At 40.5% G+C, this 22330-nt stretch overlaps 1 protein-coding gene and 1 long non-coding RNA gene across 2 annotated transcripts in view; both read right to left on the bottom strand.

The window, feature by feature from the left end:
• The window catches only part of LOC145867158 (uncharacterized), a 7756-nt gene extending 1219 nt beyond the window's left edge, over nt 1-6537 (bottom strand). The window contains exons 1-2 of the long non-coding RNA XR_014383248.1: nt 5539-6537; nt 1178-1351 (exon numbers count right to left, since the gene is read on the bottom strand). This is a non-coding gene — a long non-coding RNA (uncharacterized LOC145867158). The remainder of the gene's footprint in view (nt 1-1177; nt 1352-5538) is intronic.
• A 1081-nt stretch (nt 6538-7618) lies between these two features.
• LOC145867141 (NLR family CARD domain-containing protein 3-like) lies at nt 7619-21747 on the bottom strand. Its single transcript, XM_082971196.1, has 7 exons — nt 21539-21747; nt 20427-20480; nt 13202-13318; nt 11928-12044; nt 10578-10662; nt 10220-10448; nt 7619-9833 (listed from the first exon to the last, which is right to left on the bottom strand). Exons 2-7 carry the CDS (start codon nt 20462-20464, stop codon nt 8038-8040), a joined length of 2382 nt encoding a protein of 793 aa, XP_082827322.1. The 5' UTR covers nt 20465-20480; nt 21539-21747; the 3' UTR covers nt 7619-8037.
• Nucleotides 21748-22330: the final 583 nt, after the last annotated feature.

The following is a 22330-nucleotide window of genomic DNA, read 5'->3' as shown; positions in this document are numbered from 1 at the left end:
CCAATAACAGAGGTTACAACAAAACATGCTAACCTCTCACCATTACCAATAACAGAGGCTACAACAAAACATGCTAACCTCTCACCATTACCAATAACAGAGGTTACAACAAAACATGCTAACCTCTCACCATTACCAATAACAGAGGTTACAACAAAACATGCTAACCTCTCACCATTACCAATAACAGAGGTTACAACAAAACATGCTAACCTCTCACCATTACCAATAACAGAGACTACAACAAAACATGCTAACCTCTCACCATTACCAATAACAGAGGATACAACAAAACATGCTAACCTCTCACCATTACCAATAACAGTGGCTACAACAAAACATGCTAACCTCTCACCATTACCAATAACAGTGGCTACAACAAAACATGCTAACCTCTCACCATTACCAATAACAGAGGCTACAACAAAACATGCTAACCTCTCACCATTACCAATAACAGAGACTACAACAAAACATGCTAACCTCTCACCATTACCAATAACAGAGGCTACAACAAAACATGCTAACCTCTCACCATTACCAATATCAGAGGCTAAAACAAAACATGCTAACCTCTCACCATTACTAATAACAGAGGCTACAACAAAACATGCTAACCTCTCACCATTACCAATAACAGAGACTACAACAAAACATGCTAACCTCTCACCATTACCAATAACAGAGGTTACAACAAAACATGCTAACCTCTCACCATTACCAATAACAGAGGCTACAACAAAACATGCTAACCTCTCACCATTACCAATAACAGAGGCTACAACAAAACATGCTAACCTCTCATCATTACCAATAACAGAGGCTACAACAAAACATGCTAACCTCTCACCATTACCAATAACAGAGGATACAACAAAACCTGCTAACCTCTCACCATTACCAATAACAGAGGATACAACAAAACATGCTAACCTCTCACCATTACCAATAACATAGGCTACAACAAAACATGCTAACCTCTCACCATTACCAATAACAGAGGCTACAACAAAACATGCTAACCTCTCACCATTACCAATAACAGGCTACAACAAAACATGCTAACCTCTCACCATTACCAATAACAGATGCTTCAACAAAACATGCTAACCTCTCACCATTACCAATAACAGAGACTACAACAAAACACTTGTTGAACAACTACAGGAATACTGACCTCAGAGTCTCCAGTCTGCAGTGTGGATCCTCCAGTCCAGCAGAGAGCAGCTCCACTCCTGAATCCTTCAGGTCATTGTTACTCAGGTCCAGCTCTCTCAGGTGTGAGGGGTTTGAACTGAGAACTGAGGCCAACACTTTACAGGATGTGTCTGTGAGTTTACAGCCAGTGAGTCTGCCAACACAGAAGAAATACAATGACAGACAGGTTGTATTAAAATGATACGCTTAGCTTTCTCTGTTTACGCTGTTACCCATTTACAAATAATGTGTTGGGTTTGACCATAGAGCTGAGACCAGAGAAGCACAGCCTTCCTCTGTGACTAGACAGCCTGACAGCCTGCATAGAGTCAAATCATATTAAAATCACACTGCTATTCTTTGGTGGTGAAAATAGTGGCAGTATATTTCTTCAACATATTCAGATATATCAGTCATGAAACCTGCCATATCTATTCAGAAATTAAGGTATCATATTAGAAATTACAAATTATCAAAGTTTTGCCTGCAGATAGAAACATATATAGTACAAATATTTGAGTAGACTGACCAGACCAGTTTAAAAGCAGTATCAGTCAAAAGACAGACAGTGAGGTATCAGATTTAGATTGTATTGAGTATACAGTCCACACCATATCTATTTTGACAGTGAAGATAACATTTTAAATGTGGCTCTAAACTCCAATATTTTGGATTTCAGATCAAATGTTTCATATGAGGTGACAGTATAAAATGTCACCTTTTATTTGAGGATATTTTCATACATATCTGTTTCACCGTTTAGAAATGAAAGCAGTTCATGTATCTAGTCCCCCTATTTGAAGAAGTCATAAGTATTCTGACCAATTCATTTATAGTGTAATAAAGTAGTCAATAGATTAGTGTTTGGTTGTAAACTAGTTGGTCTTATTTGCAGTTTGTTTTGGTTGTGTTTTGCACCAATAATAAAATGGTGGATGATGACTGGATTAATCTTCTGTCTAAGTGAGTAGATAACATGTTTCTAAACACTACTAAATGAATCCTGATAACATGATTAATACAAATCATGAATGAATCATGAATAATAATGAGAGAGAAAGTTACAGAGGCTACAACAAAACATGCTAACCTCTCACCATTACCAATAACAGAGGCTAAAACAAAACATGCTAACCTCTCACCATTACCAATAACAGAGGCTACAACAAAACATGCTAACCTCTCACCATTACCAATAACAGAGGATACAACAAAACATGCTAATCTCTCACCATTACCAATAACAGAGGCTACAACAAAACATGCTAACCTCTCACCATTACCAATAACAGAGGCTACAACAAAACATGCTAACCTCTCACCATTACCAATAACAGAGGCTACAACAAAACATGCTAACCTCTCACCATTACCAATAACAGAGGCTACAACAAAACATGCTAACCTCTCACCATTACCAATAACAGAGACTACAACAAAACATGCTAACCTCTCACCATTACCAATAACAGAGGATACAACAGAACATGCTAACCTCTCACCATTACCAATAACAGAGGATACAACAGAACATGCTAACCTCTCACCATTACCAATAACAGAGTCTACAACAAAACATGCTAACCTCTCACCATTACCAATAACAGAGACTACAACAAAACATGCTAACCTCTCACCATTACCAATAACAGAGGCTACAGCAAAACATGCTAACCTCTCACCATTACCAATAACAGAGGCTACAACAAAACATGCTAACCTCTCACCATTACCAATAACAGAGGCTACAACAAAACATGCTAACCTCTCACCATTACCAATAACAGATGCTACAACAAAACATGCTAACCTCTCACCATTACCAATAACATAGGCTACAACAAAACATGCTAACCTCTCACCATTACCAATAACAGAGACTACAACAAAACATGCTAACCTCTCACCATTACCATTAACAGAGGCTACAACAAAACATGTTAACCTCTCACCATTACCAATAACAGAGGTTACAACAAAACATGCTAACCTCTCACCATTACCAATAACAGAGGCTACAACAAAACATGCTAACCTCTCACCATTACCAATAACAGAGGCTACAGCAAAACATGCTAACCTCTCACCATTACCAATAACAGAGACTACAACAAAACATGCTAACCTCTCACCATTACCAATAACAGAGGCTACAGCAAAACATGCTAACCTCTCACCATTACCAATAACAGAGGCTACAACAAAACATGCTAACCTCTCACCATTACCAATAACAGAGGCTACAACAAAACATGCTAACCTCTCACCATTACCAATAACAGAGGCTACAACAAAACATGCTAACCTCTCACCATTACCAATAACAGAGGATACAACAAAACATGCTAATCTCTCACCATTACCAATAACAGAGGCTACAATAAAACATACTAACCTCTCACCATTACCAATAACAGGGGCTACAACAAAACATGCTAACCTCTCACCATTACCAATAACATAGGCTACAACAAAACATGCTAACCTCTCACCATTACCAATAACAGAGGCTACAACAAAACATGCTAACCTCTCACCATTACCAATAACAGAGACTACAACAAAACATGCTAACCTCTCACCATTACCAATAACAGAGGATACAACAGAACATGCTAACCTCTCACCATTACCAATAACAGAGGATACAACAGAACATGCTAACCTCTCACCATTACCAATAACAGAGTCTACAACAAAACATGCTAACCTCTCACCATTACCAATAACAGAGACTACAACAAAACATGCTAACCTCTCACCATTACCAATAACAGAGGCTGCAGCAAAACATGCTAACCTCTCACCATTACCAATAACAGAGGCTACAACAAAACATGCTAACCTCTCACCATTACCAATAACAGAGGCTACAACAAAACATGCTAACCTCTCACCATTACCAATAACAGATGCTACAACAAAACATGCTAACCTCTCACCATTACCAATAACATAGGCTACAACAAAACATGCTAACCTCTCACCATTACCCATAACAGAGACTACAACAAAACATGCTAACCTCTCACCATTACCATTAACAGAGGCTACAACAAAACATGCTAACCTCTCACCATTACCAATAACAGAGGTTACAACAAAACATGCTAACCTCTCACCATTACCAATAACAGAGGCTACAACAAAACATGCTAACCTCTCACCATTACCAATAACAGAGGCTACAACAAAACATGCTAACCTCTCACCATTACCAATAACAGAGACTACAACAAAACATGCTAACCTCTCACCATTACCAATAACAGAGGCTACAACAAAACATGCTAACCTCTCACCATTACCAATAACAGAGGCTACAACAAAACATGCTAACCTCTCACCATTACCAGTAACAGAGGGGGTTTGATCTTTGTGCCTCCGTTTCTCATTTATCATCATTCACGATTCATTCATGGTTATTCATAATCATGGTAGCATCCACATGAATGTAGAAGTCACTGACAATAGAAGTGAAGTGACTCCAAAATGACAGGACATTATTTACTATTCAGTATCTATTAGGAAAAACATCATCCAAAACACAACCAAGACCAACTGCAAATGAATTCAACAAGTTAGTAGAATCACAAGCCTCACTGCAGGTGTCAGGAATCCCGCTTCCTGAGTCTGTTTCTGCCTGAGCTGACTGTTTTCTGTTTGGAGTCTAAGGGTGCGTTCAGGAACCTATCTGGTTGCCAGGCAACGAAGTTAGGCGGGAGATCTAGTGATATTATTACCCTGTCTGGTTGCTAGGCAACGAAGTTAGGCGGGAGATCTAGTGATTACCCTACACCTGCATCTCATCAACCTTCTGCACACCTGGTCCTGATCATCACCTCTTCATAAGCCCTGAGCTGACATCCATTCCCTGCTGGATCGTTAGCAACGAACAGCCTCATGTTACCTGAGCTAGTCTTGTTGTTTTGGTCTTGTTACTGGTTACCCCCCCCCCCCCCCCCCCCCCCCGTTTACTCTGTCTACAGTCATCCTCCCGGAACATTCAACTCCCTTGACTGGCCGTCGGTGGATACAGTGACGTCATTGAATCCACCCATCTACTCTCATCAACTCACCTCTGCTCCCGCTCCGTCTCCTGGATCACTCAAATTACACATCAAGACTACCAATAAATACTCACCTTCATTTTACTCACCTTGTCCTGGTCTGCTTCTGGGTTCTGTCTTAGAGAAACGTGACAGCAGGCATGGAATATGGGACAACATGCTAAACTTATGACTACTTTAATACACTATAAGTAATATGTCCGAATAATTACGACTTTTTCAAATGGGAGAACTACATGCATAAAGTACTTTCATATCTGATAATACTGACCTCAGAGTCTCCAGTTTACAGTGGGGATTCTCCAGTACAGCAGAGAGCAGCTTCACTCCTGAATCCTTCAGGTCATTGTTACTCAGGTCCAGCTCTCTCAGGTGTGAGGGGTTTGACCTCAGAGCTGAGACCAGAGAATCACAGCCTTCCTCTGTGACTCCACAGCCTGACAGCCTGACAAAGAGATCATGACTTCAAACACATTGTTAACCTGTTAGGGCTAGGGGGCAGTATTGACACTCCTGGATAAAAAACATACCCGATTTAATCTGGTTACCACTCCTACCCAGTAACTAGAATATGCATATACTTATTACATATGGATAGAAAACACCCTACATTTTCTAAAACTGTTTGAATGGTGTCTGTGAGTATAACAGAACTCAAATGGCAGGTCAAAACCTGAGAGATTCCTTTACAGGAAGTGGCCTGTCTGACCATTTCTTGAACTTCTTTTCCATCTCTATCATTTACTAAGGATCTCTGCTCTAACGTGACACTTCCCACGTCGTCCATAGGCGCTCAGAGCCCGGGAAAAAACAGAATGTCGTCATTCCAGCCCCAGGCTGAAACACATTATCGCCTTTCTCAAGTGGCCGATCAAGGGACACTGGGCTTATGCGCGTGACCCCGACCGCCCCCGCCTTTGGGATTTTTTCCTCTGTTTGCCGAAAAGGAGATTCCCTGTCGGAATATTATCGCTTTTCTACGAGAAAAATGTCGTAAAAATGTATTTTAAACAGCGGTTGACATGCTTCGAAGTACGGTAATGGAATATTTAGAATTTTATTGTCACGAATTGCGCCATGCGCGCGACACTTCTTTACTATTTCGGATAGTGTCTGGAACGCACGAACAAAATGCCGCTATTCGGATATAACGATGGATTATTTTGGACCAAACCAACCTTTGTTATTGAAGTAGCAGTCCTGGGTGTGCATTCTGACGAAGACAACAAAAGGTAATCAAACTTTTATAATAGTAAATATGATTATGGTGAGTGCTAAACTTGCCGGGTGTCTAAATAGCGAGCCCGTGATGCCTGGGCTATGTACTTAGAATATTGCAAAATGTGCTTTCACCAAAAAGCTATTTTAAAATCGGACATATCGAGTGCATAGAGGAGGTCTGTATCTATAATTCTTTAAATAATTGTTATGCTTTTTGTGAACGTTTATCGTGAGTAATTTAGTAAAATGTTAGCGAATTCCCCGCAAGTTTGCGGGGGGTATGCTAGTTCTGAACGTCACATGCTAATGTAAAAAGCTGGTTTTTGATATAAATATGAACTTGATTGAACAAAACATGCATGTATTGTATAACATAATGTCCTAGGGTTGTCATCTGATGAAGATCATCAAAGGTGAGTGCTGCATTTAGCTGTCTTCTGGGTTTTGGTGACATTATATGCTGGCTTGAAAAATGGGTGTCTGATTATTTCTGGCTTGGTACTCTGCTGACATAATCTAATGTTTTGCTTTCGTTGTAAAGCCTTTTTGAAATCGGACAGTGTGGTTAGATTAACGAGAGTCTTGTCTTGAAATGGCTGTAAAATAGTCATATGTTTGAGAAATTGAAGTAATAGGATTTTTAAGGTTTTGAAAATCGCGCCACAGGCTGGCAGTGGCTGTTACGTAGGTGGGACGCAAGCGTCCCACCTAGCCCATAGAGGTTAATTTAGTGTAGAAGGACAATGGCAGATGCATTTGGTTAATTCTCCCAAACAACATATATATTCTTCTTCTGTGTCCTAGAATTGTATGGTCATATTGTTATACTAATGTGAAAATCAATGCATTTATTCACACACACACACACACACACACACACACACACACACACACACACACACACACACACACACACACACACACACACACACACACACACACACACACACACACACACACACACACACACGACACACACACACTGGACACACAGTCAGCATATAACTTTGTCCAAGTGGTGGTCAGAATGTTTGTATTACCTAGCCTGAAAAGTCAAACATGTCTGATATGAACATTGACATAAACCCTCTACATACTTGAGTTTCTCCAGTCTGCAGTGTGGATCCTCCAGTCCAGCAGAGAGCAGTCTGACTCCTGAGTCTCCTGGGTGATTGTAGCTCAGGTCCAGCTCTCTCAGGTGTGAGGGGTTTGACCTCAGAGCTGAGACCAGAGAAGCACAGCCTTCCTCTGTGACTCCACAGCCTGACAGCCTGCAACGAGATCATCATGACTTCACAAACACACTGTTTAGTTAACACCAGTAGTGTTGAAGGACAATGGAAGATGCATTTGGTTTATTCTCTCAAACAACATATAGATTCATCTTCCGTCAGCTACAATTGTATGGTCATATTGTTATACTAATGTGAAAATCAATGCATTTATTCAATGTTTTCAATGTAATATTATACACATATTATAATGCATATTTTTCTTTAACCTGAATATTTCTTCCTGATGATTAGATTTTATATGTCATTTTATGTACTCACAGAAATGCACTGGAGGCTTTGAACACTGGCAGCAGCCTCAGAAGACCTTCCTCTGATCTGGAGTATTTCTTCAGGTCAAACACATCCAGCTCCTTTTCTGAAGTCAGCAACACAAAGACCAGAGCTGACCACTGTGCAGGTGACAGGTTGGGTTTTGAGACACTTCCTGAGCTCAGGTAGCTTTGGATCTCCTCCACTAGAGAATGGTCATTCAGTTCATTCAGACAGTGGAACAGATTGATGCTCCTCTCTGGAGAGGGATTCTCCCTGATCTTCTCCTTGATGTAGTTCACTGTGTCTTCATGGCTCTGTGAGCTGCTTCTTGTCTTTGTCAGTAGACCTCGTAAGTGCTTCTGATTGGACTCCAGTGAGAGGCCCAGAAGGAAGCGGAGGAAAAGGTCCAGGTTTCCCATCTCACTGTGTAAGGCTTTATCCACAGCACTCTTGTAGAAAGAAACTTCAGACTTGTCTCTGTACAGCAGAGAAAAGATACTGGACTTTGTTTGCTGTTTGTCCATGAGATTCTCATTTTTGTTGATGAATGAGAGGAACACATACACAGCAGCCAGAAACTCCTGAATGCTCAGATGAACAAAGCAGTACACCTTGTCTTGGTACAGAACACATTCCTCTTTAAAGATCTGTGTGCACAATCCTGAGTACACAGAGGCTTCATTGACATCAATGCCAGCCTCTTTCAGGTCTTTTTCATAGAAAATCAGATTGCCCTTCACTAGCTGTTGAAAAGCCAGTTTTCCCAGTGACAGAATGCTCTCTTTATTCCAGTGTGGACCTGTCTCTTCTTTCCCAAGATACTTTTCATTCTTCTGTTTGGTATGAAACACCACAAGGTGTGTGTACATCTCAGTCAGAGTCTTGGGCATCTCTTCTCTCTTATGTTTCAGCATGTGTTCGAGGACTGTTGCAGAAATCCAACAGAAGACTGGAATGTGGCACATGATGTGGAGGCTCCTTGATGTCTTTATGTGTGAGATGATTCTGCTGGCCAGCTCCTCATCACTGAATCTCTTTCTGAAGTACTCCTCCTTCTGTGGGTCATTGAACCCTCGTACCTCTGTCACCTGGTCAACACACCCTGAAGGGATCTTATTGGCTGCTGCAGGTCGGGTAGTTATCCAGATGAGAGCAGAGGGAAGCAGATTTCCCTTGATGAGATTTGTCAGCAGAACATCCACTGAGGTTGACTCTGTGACGTCCCAACAGATCTTGTTCTTCTGGAAGTCTAGGGGCAGTCGGCACTCATCCAGACCATCAAAGATGAACAGAACTTTGTACTTGTCGTAGTTGGAGATTCTTGATTGTTTGGTTTCCATTGAGAAGTGATTGACAAGTTCAATCAAAGTGTGTTTGTCCCCTTTCATCAAATTCAGCTCCCGAAAAGGGAATGAAAACACAAATTGAACATCCTGATTGGCTTTTCCTTCAGCCCAGTCCAGAATGAACTTCTGCACAGAGACTGTTTTTCCAATGCCAGCGACTCCCTTTGTCAGCACAGTTCTAATACGTTTGTCTTGTCCAGTTAAGAGTTTGAAGATGTCGTTACATTTGATTGCAGTCTCTGGTCTTGCTTGTTTCCTGGTTGTTGTCTCAATCTGTCTCAGCTCATGTTCATTATTGACCTCTCCTGTTCCTCCCTCTGTGATGTAGAGCTCTGTGTAGATCTTATTGAGAAGTGTTGGGTTTCCTTGTTTAGCGATCCCCTCAAATACACATTGAAACTTCTTCTTTAGATTAGATTTGAGTTCACGTTGGCAAATCACAGCAAGCTCATCTGAATGAAGAAATAACACAGAGGATATTAATATTACGTCTGTTTTAATGCCTACAGTATTGTAGGACTGTTATAACATTTTAAATTATAATCATTTATTATCTTAACTGACTGTATAAATGTGTAAATGTTTTCATAATGCATTACAGACTGGTGTGACTGATTATATTATTATTGGTATTATTGATGGTATTATTAATGTTGTCTCTCTCTGTCTCTCTAAATTAATCAACACAACACATCCCTTCTGCTACTTGATGAGGTCACTAGGTGTTGTGTTAAGGCTGCTACATTATCATTGAGTTACACAGCTACTTTAGCTGTACTTTAGCTACAGCTTTTAAATGTTATAAAACAGCATTCAACATGAGGCAGACAGATCTTACATTTCTCCAGTGTCTCAGCAAGCTCCTTCTGGTTCATTTTCCTCAGGACGTGCAGTGTGATCTTCAGAGCCCCCTCTCTGGCACTGCTCTCCTGCCTCTCATCTTCAGCATCCACCACTTCCTCATCCTGCTTCTGACTCTCAAAGCCTTCTGGGAGTTCTGGACTAAGAATCCTCTTGAACATCTTCAGCTCGTTCTTCACAAATGTCATAATTTTCTCTTCAAGCAACTGAAATAAATCAAGTAAATAAGTTAAGCAAGAGAATAAATGCTTTCTAATTAACACATTAATGAATAATTGACAGATCAACTTTACTTGAGGTCAACAAAAACAAATGTACATAACAGGACCACATACACTGAATATAGAGTCCAGGTCTGTTTGATGACTCTGGGAAGACTGACCACTGAGAATCTCTGACTCTGATCTCTCCTGTTGGTTTCTGTGGACAAAACATGAGATTACATCTCCTCATCCAGGGAGTGAGTGAGTACGGACAGACAAACAGACAGACATAGACAGAAAGCGGGACAGACAGTCAGAGACAGACAGACAGAAAGAGACAGACAGAGACAGAGACAGACAGACAGACACATACAGACAGAGAAAGACAGAAATTAGAAAGACAGACAGACAGACAGACAGACAGACAGACAGACAGACAGACAGACAGACAGACAGACAGACAGACAGACAGACAGACAGACAGACAGACAGACAGACAGACAGAAAAACAGAGACAGACAGAGACAGACACTGAAACAGACAGACAGACAGACAGACAGACAGACAGACAGACAGACAGACAGACAGACAGACAGACAGACAGACAGACAGACAGACAGACAGACAGACAGACAGACAGACAGACAAAACAGAGACAGACAGAGACAGACACTGAAACAGACAGACAGACAGACAGACAGACAGACAGACAGACAGACAGAGACAGACAGAGACAGACACTGAAACAGACAGACAGACAGACAGACAGACAGACAGACAGACAGAGACAGACAGAGACAGACACTGAAACAGACAGACAGACAGACAGACAGACAGACAGAGACAGACAGAGACAGACACTGAAACAGACAGACAGACAGACAGACAGACAGACAGACAGACAGAGACAGACAGAGACAGACACTGAAACAGACAGACAGACAGACAGACAGACAGACAGACAGACAGACAGACAGACAGACAGACAGACAGACAGACAGACAGACAGACAGAAAAACAGAGACAGACAGAGACAGACAGAGACAGACACACAGACAGACAGACAGACAGACAGACAGACAGACAGACACAGAGAGACTCAGAGACACAGACACACAGACACACACAGACATGCAGGCAGAGACAGACAGACAGACAGACAGACAGACAGACAGACAGACAGACAGACAGACAGACAGACAGAGAAAGACACACAGACAGACAGAGACAGACAGCGAAATACACACAGACAGAGAGACAGGCAAAGAGACAGAGAGACAGATAGACAGAAAGAGAGACACACACACAGGGAGGGAATATTGTGTTTGTTTAATTAATATTGTTTTAGGACTATGAAAATGGACAAAAGTATTAGCCTATGGATTATGAAAACAACCAAAATAAATGTGAAAATGGGAGAGGAGAAATGACTAGAGACAGTGTTGTTTAACTCACTGACCATGACCCATGAGTTCTTCTTACCTTTGTTCAGTAGAAAAGTCTCCCTCTCTAAAGTTTATAGGAGGATCCATAGACTGGTCACTCTTCATGGACACACAGCTGGGTACAGGGGAGGCTGGTCTCTCCTGCTTGATTGGACTTCAACACAACAGAGACAAACATTACATCTCTCATCTACTCTGAGCTCAGATGGGAAACATAAGAAGAGCTCTGGATCAGACAGACAGACAGACTGACAGACAGACAGACAGACAGACAGACAGACAGACAGACAGACAGACAGACAGACAGACAGACAGACAGACAGACAGACAGACAGACAGACAGACAGACAGACAGACAGACAGACAGACAGCGAAACACACACAGACAGAGAGACAGGCAAAGAGACAGACAGACAGACAGACAGACAGACAGACAGACAGACAGACAGACAGACAGACAGACAGACAGACAGACAGACAGACAGACAGACAGACAGACAGACAGACAGACAGACAGACAGAGACACAGACAGAAAGCGGGACAGACAGACAGATAGAGACAGACAGAGACACAGACAGACAGACAGACAAACAGAGACACAGACAGAAAGCGGGACAGACAGTCAGAGACAGGCAAAGACAGACAGAGACAGACACAGACAGACAGACACATACAGACAGAGAGAGACAGACAGACAGAAAGCGGGACAGACAGTCAGAGACAGGCAAAGACAGACAGAGACAGACACAGACAGACAGACACATACAGACAGAGAGAGACAGACAGACAGAAAGCGGGACAGATAGTCAGAGACAGACACAGACAGACACATACAGACACAGACAGACAGAGACAGACACATACAGAGACAGACAAACAGACAGAAAGACGCAGACACAGACAGACAGAGACAGAGAGACACACAGACAGACAGAGAGACAGACACAGAGACAGACAGAGACAGACACAGAGACAGACAGAGAGAGACAGACACAGAGAGAGACACAGACAGACACACAGACAGAAACAGACATACAGACAGAGAAAGACACACAGACAGACAGAGACAGACAGCGAAATACACACAGACAGAGAGACAGGCAAAGAGACAGACAGACAGATAGACAGACAGAGAGACACACACACTGGGAGGGAATGTTGTGTTTGTTTAATATTGTTTTAGGACTATATAAATGGACAAAAGTATTAGCCTATGGATTATGAAAACAACAAAAAGAAATGTGAAAATGAGAGAGGAGAAATGACTGTGTTGTTTAACTCACTGACCATGACCCATGAGTTCTTCTTACCTTTGTTCAGTAGAAAAGTCTCCCTCTCTAAACCGTATAGGTGTATCCATAGACCAGTCACTCTTCATGGACACACAGCTGGGAACAGGGGAGGCTGGTCTCTCCTGCTTGATTGGACTTCAACACAACAGAGACAAACATTACATCTCTCATCTACTCTGAGCTCAGATGGGAAACATAAGAAGAGCTCTGGATCAGACAGACAGACAGACAGACAGACAGACAGACAGACAGACAGACAGACAGACAGACAGACAGACAGACAGACAGACAGACAGACAGACAGACAGACAGACAGACAGACAGACAGACAGACAGACAGACAGACAGACAGACAGACAGACAGACAGACAGACAGACAGACAGACAGACAGACAGACAGACAGACAGAGCTCAGATGGGAAACATAAGAAGAGTTTAATTCCAAAACGCTACATATCCATTTTCAGAAATGTTGGTAAATTAGCTTTTATTGTTTAAAGAAATTATTAAAGAGATTGGTGTGTTTTTTCACTATCTAATCATGACATGTTCAATGACAGACATGTATTTGTTTAAAATCTATCACTTCATTTCAGAGAGACAAATAATATTTTTTTACCAAATGCTATATATCTGCCTCACTCTCAACTGTGACCGACCGTTTCAATTCGGTCATATGTAGAAAATATAAAATGGTGTTTTTTACGTTGGATAAAAGTAGAGACTCAGAGCTACAAAATGGTATATGGTATAATGCTATACACTACAGTTGAGGAACAATGGGAAAGTAATTCTGCTTTCAAAGTTGATCAACTTGTAACCTCACTTTTGGGAAAATGTCCTTTGAATGTTTTGGTACCTACTGGAGAGCTCTTCTTTGTCTACAGGGCTGTTACTTTGGCAGATAATGTTACCCATCTAAATAAATAGTTGTTATATATATAATTAATTAAATGTATGGTGTTTTTGTTTTATGTCATTTTAATTGTTTGTTATGCTATAAACATTTTATTTTATTATAAGTGGTAAAAGGAACTAGAAAATGTTATATTTTGCAATTCTGAGTAATTTCTACTTTAGTAAAGAATTACACATTATTCAGTACTACTGCAGTTGCTATATAATTCCAATAGATGGGAGCATAAGACCACAAATGACATTTCAGAAGATTAGTTTAGTTTTCTCCCTGGATACACCACCACTCCCCGCGCTTCTTTCTGTCCCTTTACACACTGCTAACGCAAGAGACTGAAAAAGCATTTAGCAGATTACTGTGAAGTAATATAATGATGATTCATGTTTATTATTACCTGTTTTTATGCTCATGTTTTGAAATTATACTTCATTAATATAACGATTATCAATAAGTCTGAACATTAATTTAGTCACCTCTAGTTGAGAAAAATTGTCAAATTCATCAACCAGCATCGAGCCACTCTGTCTTCTCTCTCTAGTAGTCAACTCAGCCCTGGTAAAAAGCTGGTGTCGTCGCTCTGTCTTCTCTCTCTAGTAGTCAACTCAGCCCCGGTAAAAAGCTGGTGTCGTCACTCTGCCTTCTCTCTCTAGTAGTCAACTCAGCCCCGGTAAAAAGCTGGTGTCTTCACTCTACCTTCTCTCTCTAGAAGTCAACTCAGCCCCAGTAAAAAGCTGGTGTCGTCACTCTGCCTTCACTCTCTAGTAGTCAACTCAGCCCCGGTAAAAAGCTGGTGTCGTCACTCTGCCTTCTCTCTCTAGTAGTCAACTCAGCCCTGGTAAAAAGCTGGTGTCGTCGCTCTGCCTTCTCCAGGGGCATGTTGAGGTAAATTTACTAACCGGTAGGGTTTAATGATGTAATTTATTGGCGGGCTGGAAGACGCACTCTTGTCTTTTCTATTCCGAGGTTGTTTACTCGCAATATCAGATATTAAGATTACTTTTTATAATGCACGTATACTGAGGTTGAGGTTTTGACTAGCGATTATTTACCCGGTGTTCAATACCTGCTATAATCACTATTTTGTTGCTCTCCCGAAAGCAATACAGGCCCATTACGAGATATATAGTTAACCTGTTGGGGCTCGGGGGCAGTATTGAGACATTTTGAAAAAAATATGTGCCCATTTTTAACTGCCTCCTACACCAACTCAGAAGCTAGGATATGCATATTATTAACACATTCGGATAGAAAACACTCTGAATTTTCTAAAACAGTTTGAATGGTGTCTGTAAGTATAACAAAACTCATATTGCAGGCAAAAACCTGTGAAAAATAGATTTAAAAAAAATGTGAATTTTGTGACTGTACTATTTAGTGTCATTGTTTTATAGATACCATAGTGAGAAAGGATTCATTTCGCAACACCTACGGCTTCCACTAGATGTCAACGATCTTTATAAAGTTGTTTGAAGCGTCTATGATAAACAGAGAGCAAATTAGAATCCAAGGAAGTTGACATGTCATCACTTCATTTTTTTGCGCCTGCGCATAAATCTGAGAAACGTGAGTTTGTCATCATTTTTTATCTAGACATAGGATAGGTTGTGTGAAAATATTACTGATGTTTAACGTTAAAAATGGACCAAAAGATTAATGCTAAACAACATTTGACATGTTTGAACGAACATAAATAGATTATTTACTAGGTTTTTTTTAGCTTTTCGGCGTGATTTTACCAGCCCTCCAACCACGTTTTGTGGGAGCATAATGAACGCTAAGTACTTGGTGTTATTTGGACATAAATTATGAACTTTGTCAAAAGAAACCACATTTGTTCCGGACCTGGAATGCCTTCCGGACCTGGGATCCTGCCTTCTGATGGAGATAATCAAAGGTAAGGGGGTATTTACAATGTTATTATCGATTTTAGATGATGCTAACTGTATAGCATAGCCTGTTGTTCTTAGCATAGCACCCCGTTTATTGCAAAATGTGATTTCCCAGTAAAGTTATTTTGAGATCTGGCCATTCGGTAGCAATTACGAGATGATAATATATTATTCTTTGAATGACAATATTATAATTTACCAATGTTGTCGAATAGTAATTTTGTTATGTTCACCGGAAGCATTTCAGAGAAGAAAAAAATCTGAATTTCACGCTACTGTAAAATGCTGTTTTTGGATATAAATATGAACTTGATGGAACAAAAAATGCATGTATTGTATAACATAATGTCCTAGGAGTGTCATCTGATGGAGATTGACAAAGGTTAGTGCATAATTCTAGCTGGTTTCTGCTTTTGGTGACGCCTGACCTTGAATTGAAAATGGATGTTTGTACTTTTGTGGCTATGTACTGTCCTAACATAATCTAACTTTATGCTTTTGCCGTAAAGCCTCTTTGAAAATCGAACAATGTGGTTAGATTAAGGAGATGTTTATCTTTTAAATTGTGTAAAATAGTTGATGGTTTGAGAAATTGAAATTATTAGATTTTTGATGTTTTGAATTTCCAGCCTTGTTAGCAATCCCGACTCGGGGTTCATTGCTAACCTGTAGTCCCAACAGGCTAACTAAAGTAATGAGTGACCATTTTAGAAAATCATGGGACATATAGTCTGTGGTTGCATGCTATTTTATGTCAATCATATTGCTGCCTGTAGCCTATAACTGATGCTTTGTGGTCTTATGCTGCCATCTATTGGAAATCTTTAGCAATTAAAAGTTATTCATGCACATTCAGACGTTGGTGAGGCAGCTAAAAAAATGTTAAAAAAATTGAATGTGTCCAGCCTACTTTAGGCGCCCCGAAAATAATATTCAAAAGATTGGTCCTTGGATACAGAGGGGTTAAACACTAAAGTTACCGTCCATCTAGTGAAGAGAGGAGAACCGGACAGAGGTAGCCAGCATCCGTCAATGAGAGAGGGAGGATAGGATAACTAGGATGCTGCTGGTAGAGTAGCGAGCTAGCTTACCTAGCTGTACCGACTAGCTAGGATAACTAGGATGCTGCTGGTAGAGTAGCTAACTAGCTTACCTAGCTGTACCGACTAGCTAGGATAACTAGGATGCTGCTGGTAGAGTAGCTAACTAGCTTACCTAGCTGTACCGACTAGCTAGGATAACTAGGATGCTGCTGGTAGAGTAGCTAGCTAGCTTACCTAGCTGTACCGACTAGCTAGGATAACTAGGATGCTCCTGGTAGAGTAGCTAGCTAGCTTACCTACAGTGGGGGGAAAAAAGTATTTGATCCCCTGCTGATTTTGTACGTTTGTAATGTTATATAATGATTTGCATTTTAATGAGGGAAATAAGTATTTGACCCCTCTGCAAATCATGACTTAGTACTTGGTGGCAAAACCCTTGTTGGCAATCACAGAGGTCAGATGTTTCTTGTAGTTGGTCACCAGGTTTGCATACATCTCAGGAGGGATTTTGTCCCACTCCTTTTTGCAGATCTTCTCCAAGTCATTAAGGTTTCGAGGCTTACGTTTGGCAACTCGAACCTTCAGCTCCCTCCACAGATTTTCTGTGGGATTAAAGTCTGGAGACTGGCTAGGCCACTCCAGGACCTTAATGTGCTTCTCCTTGAGGCACTCCTTTGTTGCCTTGGCTGTGTGTTTTGGGTCATTGTCATGCTGGAATACCAATCCACGACCCATTTTCAATGCCCTGGCTGAGGGAAGGATGTTCTCACCCAAGATTTGACAGTACATGGCCCCGTCAAATGATGCGGTGAAGTTGTCCTGTCCAGAAAACACCCCCAAAGCATAATGTTTCCACCGCCATGTTTGACGGTGGAGATGGTGTTCTTGGGGTCATAGGCGGCATTCCTCCTCCTCCAAACACGGCGAATTGAGTTGATGCCAAAGAGCTCCATTTTGGTCTCATCTGACCACAACACTTTCACCAGTTGTCCTCTGAGTCATTCCGATGTTCATTGGCAAACTTCAGACGGGCATGTATATGTATTCTTGAGCAGGGGGACCTTGCGGGCGCTGCAGGATTTCAGTCCTTCACGGCGTAGTGTGTTACCAATTGTTTTCTTGGTGACTATGGTCTCAGCTGCCTTGAGATCATTGACAAGATCCTCCCGTGTAGTTCTGGGCTGATTCCTCACCGTTCTCATGATCATTACAACCCCACGAGGTGAGATCTTGCATGGAGCCCCAGGCCAAGGGATATTGACAGTTCTTTTGTGTTTCTTCCATTTGCGAATAATCGCACAAAATGTTGTCACCTTCTCACCAAGCTGCTTGGCGATGGTCTTGTAGCCCATTCCAGCCTTGTGTAGGTCTACAATGTTGTCCCTGACATCCTTGGAGAGCTCTTTGGTCTTGGCCATGGTGGAGAGTTTGGAATCTGATTGATTGATTGCTTCTGTGGACAGGTGTCCTTTTTACAGGTAACAAGCTGCGGTTAGGAGCACTCCCTTTAAGAGTGTGCCCCTAATCTCAGCTCATTACCTGTATAAAAGACACCTGGGAGCCAGAAATCTTTCTGATTGAGAGGGGGTCAAATACTTACTTCCCTCATTAAAATGCAAATCAATTTATAACATTTCTGACATGTGTTTTTCTGGATATTTTTGTTGTTATTCTGTCTCTCACTGTTCAAATAAACCTACCATTAAAATTATAGACTGATCCTTTCTTTATCAGTGGGCAAACGTACAAAATCAGCAGGGGATCAAAAACTTTTTCCCCCACTGTAGCTGTACCGACTAGCTAGGATAACTAAGATGCTGCTGGTAGAGTAGCTAGCTAGCTTACCTAGCTGTACCAACTAGCTAGGATAACTAGGATGCTGCTGGTAGAGTAGCTAGCTAGCTTACCTAGCTGTACTGACTAGCTAGGATAACTAGGATGCTGCTGGTAGAGTAGCTAGCTAGCTTACCCAGCTGTACCGATTAGCTTGGATAACTAGGATGCTGCTGGTAGAGTAGCTAGCTAGCTTACCTAGCTGTACCGACTAGCTAGGATAACTAGGATGCTGCTGGTAGAGTAGCTAGCTAGCTTACCTAGCTGTACCGACTAGCTTGGCTAGCTAGCAGAACGTTCGTCTGTCATTTGTCTCGATGATGATGACGAATCCGGTGAACCACAAAATGAAACAAGGATAGAGAGTGAAAAGGATCTGGCTACACTCATACTGTCCCTGACCGTAAAGCAAAAAGCAAATTCAACAATAAACTTCGGCGTCTCAACACTGTAGTGAACTCTGTAGTTATTCCCCAAGATCACCTCAGCCCACTCTGCTCGTAACCAGACAATATCCTTGGCGCCACACCGTACGGGGACGCGGACAGTTCTTTACGGGGACGGGGACAGATCCAGAACGCGGACATAAGCAGTGCCACACAATCAACTAAACCCAGTCTTTACAGTGGGTTACATTAGTGATATTCATTTTTTATTATTATGTTAAACAAACATTTATTATAACAATATTTTGAGATCTGGGCCCATGTCCACAAAGCGTCTCAGAGTAGAGAATTGGTCATATAAGTGCTGAGAATAAAGACATTTGACACTTATGGGTATAAATTAAAGCTATGCATGAAGTCTCTAGTCCTACCTAGTCGGCAGATATTTAGGACACCTCGTGAGCTGTCCTAAGTAGTTAAGAGTTAACAGCAGGTATCTTGATAATACTATAGAATAATGCAGCGAGTCAGTGGTTCCTGCACCACATGTAAATACTTTGGAGTCGTAAAAATAATGTTTTATATTTCTATATGATCAATCCATAAAACAGTGTCCGGGTGCTGGAAAAAACAGGAGGAATTGATCTGACCACTGGAGGGCTGCTGGGTTCACATCCTCAAAACATTCACCTTTCATTGATCAGAACTCTAGAGGTTCTTCTTCACTGAACCCAAATATATATATAACTTTTAGTGGTTCCATATATTAAGGAAGTGATAGAAGCCTTTTTGGTTCTATAAGGAACCTTCTTTTCTAAGAGTGTAAAATTAACAAGTTTTTCTTTTGATTATTTAATTATCTACATCATGTTATTTCAAGATATCCCTTTGGAGCGCAACATCACGTTGTTAAGAAATTATCCTAAATTGGGCATGGCTTTAAAATGGGCAATTGAATGCATCTAGGGTGTTCCAGCAAAACAATGGATATATAGAGTTTTGCAATAAAACATTTTTTATACACAATCTAAAGAAATTCATAAATAATCTGAGAACAGTAATATTGAAGGTACCCATTAGCAACCATTTCTGATTAAAAAACAAATGTGAACATTTTTGGAAATATCATTTTTGAAATAAACTATTAATAATTCTTAAACAAAATTGTCATCTCACCTCTTAGATTTGGTGTCATGTTCCCCAGAGAGACTCATTTTAGAGAACTGACCCCTAAACAGAGATCCAGCATGTTGGTTGTGGTCAACACAGTGACAACTAAACAGAGATCCAGCATGTTGGTTGTGGTTAACACAGTAACTAAACAGAGATCCAGCATGTTGGTTGTGGTTAACACAGTAACAACTAAACAGAGATCCAGCATGTTGGTTGTGGTTAACACAGTGACAACTAAACAGAGATCCAGCATGTTGGTTGTGGTTAACACAGTGACAACTAAACAGAGATCCAGCATGTTGGTTGTGGTTAACACAGTGACCCCTAAACAGAGATCCAGCATGTTGGTTGTGATTAACACAGTGACAACTAAACAGAGATCCAGCATGTTGGTTGTGGTTAACACAGTAACAACTAAACAGAGATCCAGCATGTTGGTTGTGGTTAACACAGGGCCAACTAATTATTGAAGGTCAATTGTTCTCTTTTATTCATTATCTCTTAGAAATAAAACATTTACTAACAGACATAGAAAGACACATCCAAACAGTTAGGTGATTTAATATTTTTCACCCTTTCTCCATGTAGTGGAACTAATAATAATAAAACAATTTAACAACAATAATATTAATAATAATAATGTCTAACTTTCTCTTTTAATAATTTCTCTCATTCTAGTGTGTTGCTTTGTTCAACAGGTATGATATAATTATGCTGTTACTGAATTCAGTTCATAATAACAATGTTAAGAAAAGTATGTTCAGTGGTTTCATACCAAATTACACAGGAAGCAGGAGCTCATTGTAGTTTAGAAAACAACAAATGTTCTGATATTCTGAAAGATGATTTAGAACTATGATACATTAAAATTTTTACAAATTGTAAAATAATCACGATAAACAAATCGTATAATACGATATATGAACAATATGTTTTTGAATTTGACTTGCCTACGCCCAGTTAGCGCCATTTTGTATGATTGAACTGTCACATAACTGTCCCAGGTGAAATGGACTTTTAGATCTGAGTGTTTTACTGTCAGTCACTATACTAAAAAAACACCATACATTTAATTTCTCTACACACTTTACAATAATCACTGGGAAGATTCTTACCTTGTAGCCTGAATTCACAACCAGAACATGTCAAGTCATTGAGATATTTTCCGTTGTTCTGAGAGAGCACCTTCCTGATAACAAGTGTCTCTGTATCTATGTTCTAGGTACAGTTGATCTTTGGATGCAATAATATCTGGTCAAAGTCTAGTGACACAACACCATAGTATATCATAAACATAACAGCAGTTGGCCAGAAAAGGCCATGACATACTATAAAACAGGGTTTGTCAACTAGATTTGGCTTCGGGTGTCACGGTTGTCATAGAGAGGAGCGGACCAAAGTGCAGCGTGATTATCGTTCCACATATTTTATTGAACTGTGAAACTATGCAATACATACACATAAACTAAAGAACAAAAAAACAACAAACCGTGATGCAGAGGTGAAACATACACTACTCAAAAACAATCTCCCACAAACAAAGGTGGGAAAAACACCTACTTAAGTATGATCTCCAATTAGAGACAACGATGACCAGCTGCCTCTAATTGGAGATCATCCCAAACAAAACCAAACATAGAAACTAGAACTAGAAACTAGAAAACAACATAGAAAAACGAAACTAGAAAACCCCCCTGTCACGCCCTGACCTACTCTACCATAGAAAATAACAGCTTTCTATGGTCAGGACGTGACATCGGGAGAATTTTTTTCTGAGTTAAAGTCGGAGGGCCAGAACATAATTAGCATATAATATTAGCACAATTAATACGCCTACACTACAAATTTAACAACACGTTTAACACATTTGATTAGTACATAGTACATTGAGTGACAATAAAATAATT

This window comes from Salmo salar, unplaced genomic scaffold, assembly GCF_965601325.2.
Source record: "Salmo salar unplaced genomic scaffold, fSalSal1 ptg000221l, whole genome shotgun sequence".
Classification (NCBI taxonomy): Eukaryota; Metazoa; Chordata; class Actinopteri; order Salmoniformes; family Salmonidae; genus Salmo; species Salmo salar.
The sequence above is the reverse complement of the archived record's forward strand: the minus strand, read 5'-3'. Positions and strand labels throughout refer to the sequence as shown.